The 14,571-nt window shown below is 38.0% G+C and overlaps 1 protein-coding gene across 3 annotated transcripts in view; it reads left to right on the top strand.

Moving 5' to 3' along the window:
- Positions 1-14,571, top strand: part of NEK7 (NIMA related kinase 7) — a 143,785-nt gene that overhangs the window by 77,379 nt on the left and 51,835 nt on the right. For all 3 annotated transcript variants that reach the window (XM_056110715.1, XM_056110718.1, XM_056110716.1), the window contains exons 4-5: positions 10,923-10,985; positions 13,135-13,245. In XM_056110715.1, coding sequence (XP_055966690.1) covers positions 10,923-10,985; positions 13,135-13,245 — 174 coding nt within the window. The remainder of the gene's footprint in view (positions 1-10,922; positions 10,986-13,134; positions 13,246-14,571) is intronic.

Below are 14,571 nucleotides of genomic sequence, written 5' to 3'. Positions count from 1 at the left end.
ATGCATCATTAGCTCTGAGAGTAATTTAAAATGATATTAGTGGGGCCGGAACAATTATATAGCCAGTAGGGAGAGAGCTTATCTCGCATGCAGCTGATTCAGGTTAAATTTCCAGGATCCCATATGGACCCCTGAGCCCACCAGGAATAATTCCTGAGTGCAGAGCCAGGAGTAACTCGTGAATATCTGCCTCTTCCCCTCCCTCCCCCCCCCCCCCAAAAAAAAGAGCATACTTGTGCCTTTATTCTAACCTTCAGGAGAAAAAGAGTGTTGAGAACGATTAAATGTAGTGTTCAAAAAATGTCACAGGAACAAATAAATGGAAGAGAGGAATCTGTCCTGAGCACCATTGGGTATAATCCAGTAATTATACCCAATGGTATAATGGTATAATGGTATATGTCTTATTTGCCATAAATAACTGACAAAGTTGGGGGGAAAAGTATAGATAGTGAGCAAGCTTCAGAGAGAGGAAGTGTGGGTCTGCTTTCTGCCATTATGTGTGTAGCAGTTTCAAGAGATTATATTAATGCTGCAGAGCAGTGGGCATTTGCAGTGGACATGCATCTCATCTACAGCAAATGACAGAGAAATGTCATCATGGGCATGTTTGAATAGGATACTGAGGAGAAAGGGGATGGAGGAGGGAGCCATTGTACAGTGCCCACTGACCAGCGGGGTTCATTGGGATTTGGACTACTTGTCAGTTGAAATATGTTTGTAAAACTCAAGCCCAAAGTAGCAAGCTGACTTCTCCTGAAACGGGGAAATGTCCTCCAGATTCTAATTCTCAGACTGGTCTGTATTTGCTTTCTTAACCCTAGACAGTCTTAGGTTTGGGGGAAGATCAAAAGGGGCACAAAGTGGCAAAGAACTTTGGTTATTTAGTTAAGAATACTAAACCCTGAGGCCTAGATTTCCTGACTTAAATAGGCCTTCACACAATGGAGCTATCAATCTGAGCTGTTGGACTTGGTAGAATTGGAATTTGGCCCAACATATGAATGTAAAATGGAATTTTGGAGAACGTTGAAGCCAGCGGAAAGATTTGATGGTTTTGTTTGTGCATCACACCTGGCAGTGATCGGTACTTACTCTGCTTAGGGATCACTCCTGGCAGGGCCCAGGGAACAATATGGGGATTGAACTTGGATTGGCCACATACAAGAGAAGCACCCTACCCATTGTATTATTGCCCTGCCCCCCAGGATTAAAGAATTTCAATGGTAAGGATGGAGTCTCATGGATATTCAAGTAGAGCAGTAATTTCTAAAATTAGCTCTTTTCAAAATGGAGTCGCAGGCACTTTGTCTGTGGGACCCCTGGATTTAATCTCCAGCACCCCATTTGGTCCCCTGAGCCTTGCCTGGAGTGGTCCCTAAATAGAGCCCACAGTAAGCCTTGAGTACCTCCAGGTATGCCCCCCGAACCCCTCACCCTCCAAAAAAAGGTCATAAACTGAGCACACAGTAGCTTGGAGAGACAAAGGGAACTGGTGATTTTTTTCCAGATGGCTCAGCTGGAGGATGAAGGATTGCAGAATTGTTCTGAGTAGGTGCCTTTGTGCTTGCCTTCTCCATCTTTCCAGGGATTCTGGTTCTGATTCGTGGTTCTGAAAAGACACCAGGTCTGTACTGTCTTTGACAATGCCTGTAGTGATCCCAGAACTGTGTCTTTGTAACTTCTAGGGAAATGGAAGCAACCAGAGAGGAAGTAAGAAAAAACAAAAGGTTCAGTAGGTTCCTTGTCGTACCATCTGAATTGGATTGTTTTGACCTTGTTGAAGGTAGTTTTTCACCTTGTTGCTGGACATTTGAATAGAAAAGAGTTAATGTGCCTCATTGTGTTTCCACTGAGCATCAGTCCGCTACAGCTACAGCCTCCCCTACATTCCACGTAACAGAGCTCAGACAGCCCCCTCCTGTTGTATGGAATTCAGTTTTCCTTCTGAATTACGTCTTTGCTCTCTCAGAGTTAAGTGAAAATTTTTAAGACATCTTCTGGTTTATGATTTCATTATAGAAGAGAGGAATAAGGTAATGATATTTTTAATTTTAAAAAAATACTTTTTTTATTTATTGAATCACACTGAGATACAAAGTTACACAATTGTTCATGATTGAATTTCAGTTGTACGACATTTGGGCATCCATCCCTTCACCAGTGTCCTTTTCCTCCACTATGTAAAGATATTCCTAATTAGGGAGCAGTATCTTAAATCTTTGTGAGGAAGAATACATTTGCATTTTGGACATGCTATTGATTTTTATGATGTATTACACTGTGTTGAACAATGAACCCCGTGGTTCTTTCTTACTTAAAGCGAAATGTCCTAGGATATTGTTAACTGGGCTGTTTTCCTTTCTGAAGAATCCCAACCCTTCAAAGAACTCGTAGAGAAACAAGTATTGAATTTCCCCATTCAACTTCTTATGCTAGATATTGTTAACTTATTTCAAAAGCTGTGCCATCATTCTCAGCTCTTTAGAATCCTTATAATTTTGCCTTAGTTTGTATGTATAAATATATTGACTTGTACAATGATTTTTTTTTTGCTTATGAGTATTTAAGGAGACACTTTAAAACTACAGCCAGATTCTCCCAACTTATTTTCCTACGTTCCTTATTTTATTCCACACCATCTACTTTTGAGAGGCCCTAAAGAAATAAAGTGCTAATTTCTGATGGGTTTCCTACTGTTTGCTTATATGTGGAGAAAAGAAAAGTACCAAATGCAGGAAAACACCAAGAATTTTTGAGGGCCTACCATCATATGGCAATATTATTCTAAGTTTCTGAATATAATCTCCTCTTATCTTGTCATGATTCATTAGTCAAAATTAAGATGGTGCCTTCGCTGTTCTCACACCGTGAAATGCCACATAGCAACATTACTGTCCTCTCTCCCTGCTGCCCTTTGCTGCTTCCCTTCCTGCTGCTCATTCAGTTCATGGCTATTGATCACCAAATGTTTGCTGGTCAATGTGGGAATGCTTTGGGAATACTGAGATAAAATAACGGGACTCTTGGGATTCCAGCAGAAGCTCAACAAAGATACCCCTCCAATCTTGAGACAGGTTAAATCTCCTGTAGTGGTAGCAGCCATGAGATGCCCAGGAAGAAGCTAGGGGGTGAGAATGTCTTTGGAAGGACGTGATTGGGGTCTCAAAGTCTCAGTTCTTGTTTTGGAGGATTATCAGAGAATTGTTTTGATCGGATACAGTGCGGTGTCTATATTATTCTCTTAAACTCATTGATGACAGTTATATAACTGAAATTGATTTTCTAGTTTGTTAAGCTAATGGCCTGTTATAATAGAATGTATTCTGGGCCTCCTGTTTTTCTTTTCTTTTTTTTTTGTTCATTGACTTTTGCTGCTGTAATTTTCTAATAGTACGTGAGGTATTATCTTTCATTGTCACTGTCACTGTCCTCCCGTTGTTCATCGATTTGCTTGAGCGGGCCCAGTAGTGTCTCCATTGGAGACTTTGTTGTTTCCATGTTTGGCATATTGAACACATCACGGGTAGCTTGCCAGGCTCTGCCATGCGGGCGAGATACTCTCGGTAGCTTGCCCGGCTCTCCGAGAGGGGCGGAGGAATCGAACTCAGGTCGGCCATGTTGGCTGCGTGCAGGGCAAACGCCCTATCGCAGTGCTATTCATGCTTAATTGTTGTTTTTTGGCTTTATGTTTCATGTCTAAGTAAAAGTAAATGAATTGACTATGTTTGTGTTACGTTGTGTTATGCTGTGTTACTGTCAGTGACATTAGAAGAAAAGCACTTTTTCATCTTTTTTCATTTTTTTTATTTTTTATTTTTTATTAGTGAAACACCATGAGGTACAGTTGTAGACTTACAAATTTTTGTGCTTGGGTTTTAGTTATACAGTGATCACTTTTGCATCTTTAAAACAATGTGATATTACACTGTGTTCGGGTCCACTTTTTTGGTTCAGGTGAACTGAAAAAAATCTTTCTGAAAGGATGAATATTCTTTGATGCTTTATAGTAAAGGCGTATTTACTTATATATTATTGTTTTAAAAAGCCCTTATATGACTTCTTAAATATGTTAATTTCATATCGAGAGCTACATGTTTGGATATGTAAAAATTAGAGTTGTGTGCAGTTAAAAATTTATGAAGAATGAAAGCATTTTACCATAATTTATAAAGAGATTTTAATGTCTTTAAAGTATCTATAGTCATAGTTTAGTCATTACTGAGCCTCTCTCATTTCATCCCTGTAGACTTCCTTCAAACCTTACAACTGGGGCCAGTAAAGTGGCGTGGTGGTAGAGCACATGAAGCCCTGGGTTTGATTTCTACAACCGCCCAAATAAAACCTCATAGTTTTAATATGAGCAAGTGAATTGTTTTAAATTAGAGAATAATTTAATATTTATCATCAATTTACTTCTCAAGGAGACATATCCAGAAAATAAAGCTTTCTACTCTCAGCTCTATCTTCCCTTTATCATGGTTTTCTAAAACAACTTCATTGAAAAAGAAGCTTCTGCTTTTATTTGTATTTACAATTTAAGTTTAGGCATTTTAGGCATGTATACAATGCAACAACAAAGTTTTAATTTTTTCACGTTTAGAGAGTTGGTCTTCTAGTTCAGAGCATTTGGCCTCATGGAAGATTATCATACACGGTGTGAATGTAGAGCCACTGTTTACGTATTTAAATTACACCATAGATATCAATGAAATAGTCCTGTTTTGATATTTCACAGTTTTTTAAAGAAACTCTGGTACCTAAGGATATTATTATGATCATCAAAGTTTTCTTATAAGATGAGGTTTTAAGAGATTGTACATTTGACTTTCTTCCAAAAGACCTTTCTTCCAGAATCCTCTGACTGCTGACTTTTTTAAGTGACTGTGCTTTTTATTTGATGTTCCTTCTTTCCTCACAAACTCTCCATCATCAGTTTGATTCTCCTTTCTTGACTCGGGTCTAATGGAATCTTCAACAGGCCTTGTTTTCCACTGCCACTTCATACCTTTTTCAACAGTCTGTCGCTTCTCCATTTGAAGCCATTGCCATCCACATAAATCTCTGGCCCTTGATCTCGAAGGCCAGCCTGTAGTCTGTCTGTCTGTCTGTCTCTTTATTTTTTTTAGCCCTTTTCTCTCAGTTTTTCTATCCCTTTCCTGATACCATATTGATTTTTCTGTCTCCAGATCTCTTGGACTAACCTGCCCGACCCCATGGCAGTCAGTGGGGTCAGCTGACCATCACATTTTACCTTCTTTTTCTCTGGCAGAATGTTAAAATCCCCTCTCTAATCTACGATTTCCATCTCTTTCCAGGCTGACTTAACCTTGACCTGATTCCAACTGCCAGTTGCTCTTCCACATTTTCCAGATCTCTTATTTGAGTTTTGGGGTTCATTGTTTTCTTCACATTCTTCACTCTTGAAACTACTACATGGAAATCCATGAATCCCATATGGATTCATGCGCAGCAGAAAATTCCATTTCCCATTTGATAGAGATCATTTCTGCTCTCTTTTCTTATTCTCTCGGAGCTCTGGGTGATATCTTTCTGCTTTGGGCTTTTCACCACTTGCTTCATTTCTCATCTTTTAGCCTGTCTTCCCTGATTGTAGACATATCTTTCGGCTTTCTTACTAACATCTCTGTAGGGTCTGTTTTTCAACAACAGCAGCTTAGCTTCTTAGAACTTGCCTCTCTGTGGATTTTGAATCCATTGTCTTGGTTCTCTAAATTCTGGCTATTGGCTTCTCTTTCCACAGCCTTTTGGGGGCAATTTTTACAATTGTCATTTTGGAATTTTTGCTTCTCTTCTACCCATGCCCTTATTCATGACTTCTAATATTACTTTGATAAGGTGACTCTTTATTTTTGTTCTGTACCTGATAGTGCTCAGCAGACCAGGTGATGCTGAAACTGGAACCCAGGCTCCAGCATGCAAAACATCCATTCAGGCCTAGGACCTTTCTTCCTGGTAACACCTTAATTTTCACACAGTCTGACAAATCTTTGTTGAGTTTAAGTTTCCATGAAAGATGAACTTCCTTTGCTAAACTGTAGAGTCCTCTTACTTTTAAGAAAACCTATTGAATGGGAATCACTCGTGAGTTTTACTGATGGACTAGAAGTTAGATCACCATTTATTAACCTATTGAGTTAAAAGGCATCCCCTTGAAAATGAAAGTTTTAATAGTAATTGAATAGTGACATAAACAGATATCTAATTCCATATAATTTTCCAAACTCTCAAGGCATGCAAAGACAAGAAAAAGTCCATCTTTTAAAAAAAATTATTTTATTTTTTTAAAGTTGTTCACAATAATTTATTACATTCAGTATTCCAACATTAGTCCCACCACCATTACACCTTCCCACTACCAATATTTTGAATTTTCCCAACCACCACCAAAGTCTCTACTAATAGTAGACCCTAAATAATTTATTTTACATTACTTATTATGAATATTTCACTAAAAATGATCAAAACAGGTTTCCTTAGAAAAAAGTGTGTGAAGATTGTTGTTCTCACCCTGGAACTATTAAGCCCTTGTATAAGAGATTACTAACATATTTACAGGCTGAGTCTTGTGTGCTAATATTTTTTAATAGAGATTGGTTGCCTTCTACTTTACGTCATTCAATGTAGTGTGCTACTCCTGGTACATCAGTGGTATAGAGTATAAGATGTTGTACAGGCGCATTTGCTCCAGGAATTCTAAAATTTTAAGTAAAGTGATACAGCTGGAGTTAATTTTTTTATTTTTTTATTTTTTGCTTTTTGGGTCACACCTGGTGATGTATAGGGGTTACTTCTGGCTTTGCACTCAGGAATTACTCCTGGCGGTGCTTAGGGTACCATATGGGATGCTGAGAATCAAACCCGGGTCTTCCGTGTGCAAGGCAAACGCCTTACCTGCTGTACTATCGCTCCAGCTCCCTGGAGTTAGATTTTTAACTGGAATGTGACTTTGGGATCTGGAGACATATCTGCTGCTTGTTGATCTCTTCTGAGATTTATTTGTGAGTTTCTGGATCTAGACTGGTTAATGAGATTATATGGTGCCAGAGGCAGTTTGTGGGCATGACTGCCAGGTCCCCGGCAGAATAGGGGGATGAGGGAAAGTCACCCATCTCCAACTCTGTGAGAGCCTGGAGATGTTCGTTCACAAAGCCTGCATAGCTGAGTATTTCAACAGCTTTATTCATGGATGATGCTTGTCCTGAGCCTGTGGAGAATGGCTGTGAGCATGGTGGTGATTGTGTTCTGCGGGGGTTTCTGTTGCCAGATTGAGCCCACCTTTTAATTTGTAATTTGGACATCTGGTTGCATTTAGATTGCAAAGAGAAGACTGCATTTAGATTGCAAAGAGGAAAACTAGATTAAGCCTTGAGTAGTGGATGATTTAAGGTTTCTGGAACCAGGCAGAACTCTCTGGATTTATCATCTTGGTTGAGTTCTTTCCCCTTCCTGCTCTCTCCATCTCCTCTCTTTAGAAGTCCTGTGAATATAGGCAGGGAAAGACCATTGTCAGTTTGTACTTGTAGGTGGTCTTGTTTGCTGTAACTTATATTTAGAGAAGTATATACTTTTGCTGTGGCCTTTTATACCTTTTCTTCCTCTTAAAATGAATGAAATAGTCTCTATAAGAGAAAGCATTTGCTTACTATTCTGCTAGGGAGAGAACCCAAGCTTTGTAGACTGAGAGTAAATAGATTCCTTGTGTAGAGGCAGGGTTAAGGATCCCCTCTGATGGTCCCCCCCATTGTGGTTTGTGGCGGCCCTGGAGAGCTATTGAAGCATTTGGAATGGAGCTTGAAGGTTTGGATGGACCGGAGCCTAAGCCAGGGGAAGGAACTGAGGCCCAGCCTTATGGAATGTAGAGCTCTTGAAAGAGGGACAAGCCACACAGTTAATTCACTAACACAAGTTTGGTGAAGTAGGGCACCAGGCATTAAGATTTTCATATATGTAAGATTTATTTAAAGTGAGAGAAACCAGTTTTGCCAAAGGCTCTGAGTATATATTTTTAAGTACTTTCTTTGTTACTGTCTCATGTGTTTTAACAACTTGACATGTCTTTTCAAGCACATTTCTATTGTGTTCTACTTAAAGATATCAAGTGTTAACCTTTTCAGTTTCATTAGTCAGTCATGAGTAATGTTGGCAAAATTTGAACATGACAAAAGAAAAGTTATTAAATGATTCAGAGATTGCTAAGAATCTATTTGAATTTGTGTAAAGACTGCCAACAGCTTTTCTCTTACCATGTAGAAAATAAACGTTAAAACCTCAAGAAACTTGGGTAGAACTGAAAATGGTGTCTTCTGAAGACAAGCTTATACATATTTTATGAAAAAAATTTTGAAATTAAAATATTTTTATATGTATATGTCGGGCTGGAGTGATAGCACAGCGGGTAGGGCGTTCGCCTTGCACGCAGCCAACATGGCCGACCCGAGTTCGATTCCTCCGCCCCTCTCGGAGAGCCCGGCAAGCTACCGAGAGTATTCGATATGCCAGACACAGTAACAACAAAGTCTCCAATGGAGACGTTACTGGGCCCGCTCGAGCAAATCGACGATCAACGGGAGGGCCTTTACCTTTATGTATATGTCAGATTTTGCTCATGAAATTAGGCAACTTAGAATCTGTGTCATAGGTGATTTGATCAGAAGATTTAGTATGTTTGTCTTGACTTGCTGGTTATCTAATTAAGTGTTTTTAGTTCAGCATTTGGTTTTGTCTTCAGTGGGACATGTATCTCTTCATGTTTGAAGAGTAATTTAATATTATTGAAGACCTGTCCTCCCATTGTTCATCGATTTGTTCAAGCGGGCCCAGTAACATCTCCATTTTGAGACTTGTTGTTACTGTGTTTGGCATATTGAATACATCACGGGTAGCTTGCCAAGATTTGCTGTGCAGGCTAGATACTCTCAGTTATTATTATTTAAAACTAAAATAGTTATTCTGTAATTCAAGATATAAATTAAGTTGAATGAAAGATTTATGACTTCTACGAGGTATGTTCTTCTGTCTTTGTATTTTAAGTCAGTTAGGGCTTTCCAAAGCTCCCATACATGTCTTACTCTCGGGGAGATTGATTACTGGGAAAGTTTCTAGGAATTTCTTCTCAGACATCAAAAACATTGTACTTCCCAGCATTTCTTTATATTATCTCAATCTTTTATTTAGCAGTTCCAGTTAATAGCCCCAGTACTCATGATTTGGCAAGAATCAATTGTTTCTCTTGCCATTTGATTCTTAATCATGAGTGAGTGACTGAAAGTATGTGTGTGTGTGTGTGTGTGTGAGAGAGAGAGAGAGAGAGAGAAAGTGTGGGGAGGACAAAAGTGTGATTTTACAGAGCCCATGTGCTTTGAGATATGTGAGTGTTCAACAGTTCTTTCCTCAAACATTTCTTCCATCTTACCACTGCCTTGAATTTACACACCTACTCTTCCTGGCATCTCTTGGCAGTTTGAATTAGGAAAAATTTCTTGATCAGGTTGATGGCTATTACCATCATTAATTTTGTTGTTGTTATGTGGTTGTAAAAGGAATTTAGACATTTTTGGGGTAGTATTCATTCTATAAAATTTTATTTTCATATACCTATACTATTCAAATATTCTATATAGATCTTGAAATATTTAATATAGATCTGTGCTTTATGTTCATGAGGAGTTTTGATTTTGATTTTTGTCACCCCTATTTCCAAAGGGCCAATTTTTACCTCCTTACTATATCTCATTGGTCAAGAATATATTCACCAGACCTTATAAACATGATTTTGTCCTACAGCTGAATGCTTAGAGGTTTTAGTTGGATACTGAGAATGAGCTCTGGCTGTTCCATTTATTAGCTTTGAGACTTTGTTAGTCTCTAAGATCTTTTGGTTTCCTTTACTTCACCTCTGAGGTAGAATCACTAATGTTATTGTCCTTATGAGGAAAAAAGAGAAATGATAGTTCATGTATTAGATTTACACAAGTTAATTATTCACTATTATTTTATTATATTCGTGATCAAAATTTATTTCATTTGACCTTCAGACCTATAGTAACTATTCTCTTTTTCCATTTAAAATCCATCCTTTCCTTCCTTCCTTCCTTCCTTCCTTCCTTCCTTCCTTCCTTCCTTCCTTCCTTCCTCCTTCCTTCCTTCCTCCTTCCTTCCTTCCTTCCCTCCTTCCTTCCCTTCCTCCCCCTAACTTTCTTCCCCCCTCTTTCCCTCCCTCTCTCCCTCTCTCCCTCCCTTTCTCCCTTCCCTCCCCTTTCCCTTCCTTTCTCTGTCCCTCCCTCCCTTTCTTCCTCCTTCCATCCTTTCCTTCCTTTCTTTCTTTGATTTTGGGTCACACACAACAATGCTCAGGGATCATTTCTGGTTGGCCTTGGGGAAACATATGGGATGTTGGAGATCCAACCCAGGACAGCCACATCTAAGCAAGCACCCTACCCATTGTACTGTCTCTCTAGTTCAAAATACTAAGCTCTGGAAGAAAAAAAAATTAATTGCAGTGATAACATAAAATACATACAGTTATTCTTCACAGTTATTAAAATGAAAGTAAGATCAAACGATAAGAGTAAGATTCACTGTTACTATCCTCCCGTTGTTCATCGATTTGCTCCAGCGGGCACCATTAACGTCTCCATTGTGAGACTTGTTACTGTTTTTGGCATATTAAATACGTCACAGGGAGCTTGCCAGGCTTTGCCCTGCGGGCGAGATACTCTCCGTAGCTTGCCGGTCTCTCCGAGAGGGGCAGAGGAATCGAACCCGGGTCAGCTGCATGCAGAGGCAAACGCCCTACCCACTATGCTAAGAAAATTGTTAAATATCTCTACTAAATTAGTGAAATAACATTCTGGAATGAATATTTTTAAAAGTAATTATGATTTTATTTTTATTTTCAGATATTTGATTTAATGGATGCCAAAGCACGTGCTGATTGTATCAAAGAAATTGATCTTCTTAAGGTAAATAACAAGCTATGCTTTTTGAACATAACTGAAGATATTAGTAAAACTGGTTTATTAAAATAATACACATATAAACAAAAGTATTGTAAGATTCAGTAATGAATCAGTAAATGTGTACTCATTTTCTCATTTCCAGTAAATTTGAAATTCAAAGAATTTGAAAATTGCTCTTGAATGTTGGTATATTAAAGAATGTAGTTATTACTGGATTCATTGTAAAATAACATAACAGGAACATTTGGTAATACTGGATTTCTTTTTCAATTTCAAAACTAGAAAATAGATTAAAAAGTCATAATAAATTGAAAGCATTTTTATTATAAGTGTGCATTATTAGTATTGTCTCAATAGAAATATATTGAAAATGTGAACTGATTCAAATGGCTCACAGGTTTAATTTTTAAATTTTATCATTTCTGAAATCCATTTTTGAACTTAGAGAGGGAGGCTATTAAGTGTATCTTGGAATTGACTTCCCAGGTTTCTCATTTAATAATAAAATATGAGACTTCAGTGCTTTTTATATTGATTCTAATTCAGTTCAATTTTTTGGTTTGGGCTTTTTGGACCGTGTGCAGCTGTGCCCCTGCTTCCTCTTGACTTATTGCTCAGGGATCACTTCTGGAGGTGGTTGGGACACCACAAGGGGTACTGGGGTTGGAACCTGCCCTTCCGTGTGCAAGGCCAGTTCCCCACCATGCTGTATTATCTCTCCATAATTTCAGACCATAATTTCTTTGGAGAAATGCTGCTGCTTATATTTTTGATATTTATGTTTTTAGTGGTTTGCTTTTGTTGTTGTTGTTGATGAGCCACACCCGGTGGTGCTCAGAGGTTATTCATGGCCCTGCACTCAGGAATTGCTGCTAGCCGTGCTAGGGGACTTGCATGGAGCACTAGGGACTGAACCCAGGTTGGCCGCTTACGGGGCAAGTGCCCTACTCTCTGTACAATCTCTCAGCCCTGTCTTTTTGATGTTTAGATAAGACTTGAGTGTTTTTATTCCATCTGTTCTGGTTTGTGCCTAAAGTGAATCAGACATAGCCTAAAAGATAAGAGTAAGATCAAAATCAACCATGCTTCCAACTATCCTATTGTTCTGTTCTCTCTCCCCACCTCCCATATGAAGAAACTGCTTTTAAAATACTTAAGCTTTTATTATCGAAGTTACATCATCATAAAAAGTGGGGAAACTATAAACAGGAAAAAAAGAAGAAAGCATACAACCCTCTAGGATAATTCTTGAATGATTTTTTTGGCAAACTATTTGTCATGTTAACTTGTTTAGTGTTTGAAAACAAAAAAAGATAAGTTTATGTAAACTGGTGCACATATTTTTCTACAAGATTAAAACTTTCCTAGGATGATTTTATAACTCTAATAGATAATATATTCAGTGCTGCATTTATATTATTCAACACAAAGGCATCATTTAAATAACATATATTAAATACCTTAAAGGAATGGGTTTCTTGCTGAACCAAACCAGCTATAGTTGGAGTTACTGCGGAGTTAGTCCTGAACTCAGAGTCGAAGTGAAAGGGGTACTTTATTTATCATTGAGTATCTTAAAAGAAATTTTTCATTTGAAAGGTACCATTTTTAGCATCTGGTTATTTGATCATTCACATGTAGTTATAAACATATTAGACATAGGAATATTTGACAATTTTCATGTGTTTGCTTTTTATTTCAAGTAAATTAAATCAATACTAGTTTGACTATTAATAATTATAATAGCTGTTTCAAAATTCACTGGAATAAGAAAAAATATAAGCATGCTAAGATTTCTGTAGCTGAAAAATGCCTGTAGGGATGGCTCACTAGCACAGACAAATTCAGTCTCATTTCTGTCCCCTGCGCCTACTGTTATTCATTTGTTATCCCTGGCACCAAAACAAACTGTGAAAATAAAACTTAAGTGTGGACCCCTGTTGAGCATCACAACTGAAGTGTGGGAATGAAGCAGCTCAGAATGTATGAGCACAGTCATCACAATTGTAACAGTAAAAACTGGGAGGAGAAGGGGAAGGGAAAAATATAATTTATAAATGGATGGTAGGATCTTAAGTTTATTCTTAAGTCAAAACTGTAAATGACTTCTGGATTTTAATAAGAAAATTTTCACTGTTTTTTTCCCCCTTAGCAACTGAACCATCCAAATGTAATTAAATATTATGCATCATTTATTGAAGATAATGAACTAAACATAGTTTTGGAATTAGCAGATGCTGGTGATCTATCCAGAATGATAAAGGTAGGTATATTGGTTTGTTTTTAGGTAAAATTTTATATTCTTCTAATATAATCACCTGTTAAGCATACTAGGCATATGAAAAACTTTAAAGACATCAATGTACTAGATAGGTAATAAGTATAGATATTCAGCAGATAGTAAAAAGCAATGGTGATGATTGTGATTACAAAATTGCATAACCTGGTGACATTTACAGTTAGGTTAAATATATGAACACTTCAAAATCAACTTGGAAATAGACGGAGAGACTTTTCTTCTAATAACTAATGTTAGAATGTGCAGCTTGATTTCTCTGCATGGACCAGAACCTCATCTTCGGATATTAAGGAAAGGCTGTAAAGAGGAGGTATTCATCAGAGACAAAAGCAGGTTCTGCATTCAGACCTTCAACCTCAAACCTAGATTTAACCATTTGCAGCTTATTATCTTTCCTAAGGTAATATTAATTGTGGTTAAGTTCAGCTGCATATTATAGAAACCCCTAAGTGATAGTAGCTTCAAAACTGCTTGTATGGGTAAGTTTTTAACTTTTACATTACCACATTTTCTTATTTCCTTTCTTTTTTATTGAGTCACCGTGAGATAGTTACAAAGTTTTCATGATTGAGTTTCAGTCCTTCAATGATTAAACACCCATTTCTCCACCAGTGCACATCTTCCACCACCAGTGTCCCCAGTATCCCCCCCCCCACCATCCTAACCCTCCCCTTGCCTCTATAGCAGGCAATTTCTCCCAATACTCCCTCCCTCCCTCTACTTTTGGGTTTTATGGTCTGCAATATAGATATTGAGAGGCTATCATGTTTGGTCCTTTACCTACTTTCAGCACACATCTCCCATCCCGAATGATCCCTCCAACCATCGTTGACTTAGTGATCCCTTCTCTATCCCAACTGCTTTCTCCCCCAGTACATGAGGCAGGCTTCCAACCATGGGGAGATCCTCCTGACTCTTGCTTTTATTGTCCATGGATGGTAGTCTGATATTATGTTATTTTATATTCTACAAATGAGTGCAGTCATTCTATGTATGTTCCTCTTTTTTCGACTCATTTCACTTAGCATGATACTCTCCATGTCCATTCACTTATATGCAAATTATTACCACATTTTCTCAAAACAAACTGATAATAAATAAACCACATCTTTGAGTGGTTTTAAATGATCACTTAGTTGATTTCTATAGGGAGCATAGTACCATGTTTCATACATAGTGAAGTGTAAATGTTGGCTGCGGTTGTCATGATCATGACAGTTCCTCAGAGACCACACCTCTCTACAGCTGAGTCACCATCCCAAGGCAGCAGAGTGGGTGAAGGGTACTTGC

This window comes from Sorex fumeus, unplaced genomic scaffold (assembly GCF_029834395.1).
Source record: "Sorex fumeus unplaced genomic scaffold, SorFum_2.1 ptg000010l, whole genome shotgun sequence".
Classification (NCBI taxonomy): Eukaryota; Metazoa; Chordata; class Mammalia; order Eulipotyphla; family Soricidae; genus Sorex; species Sorex fumeus.
The sequence above is the reverse complement of the archived record's forward strand: the minus strand, read 5'-3'. Positions and strand labels throughout refer to the sequence as shown.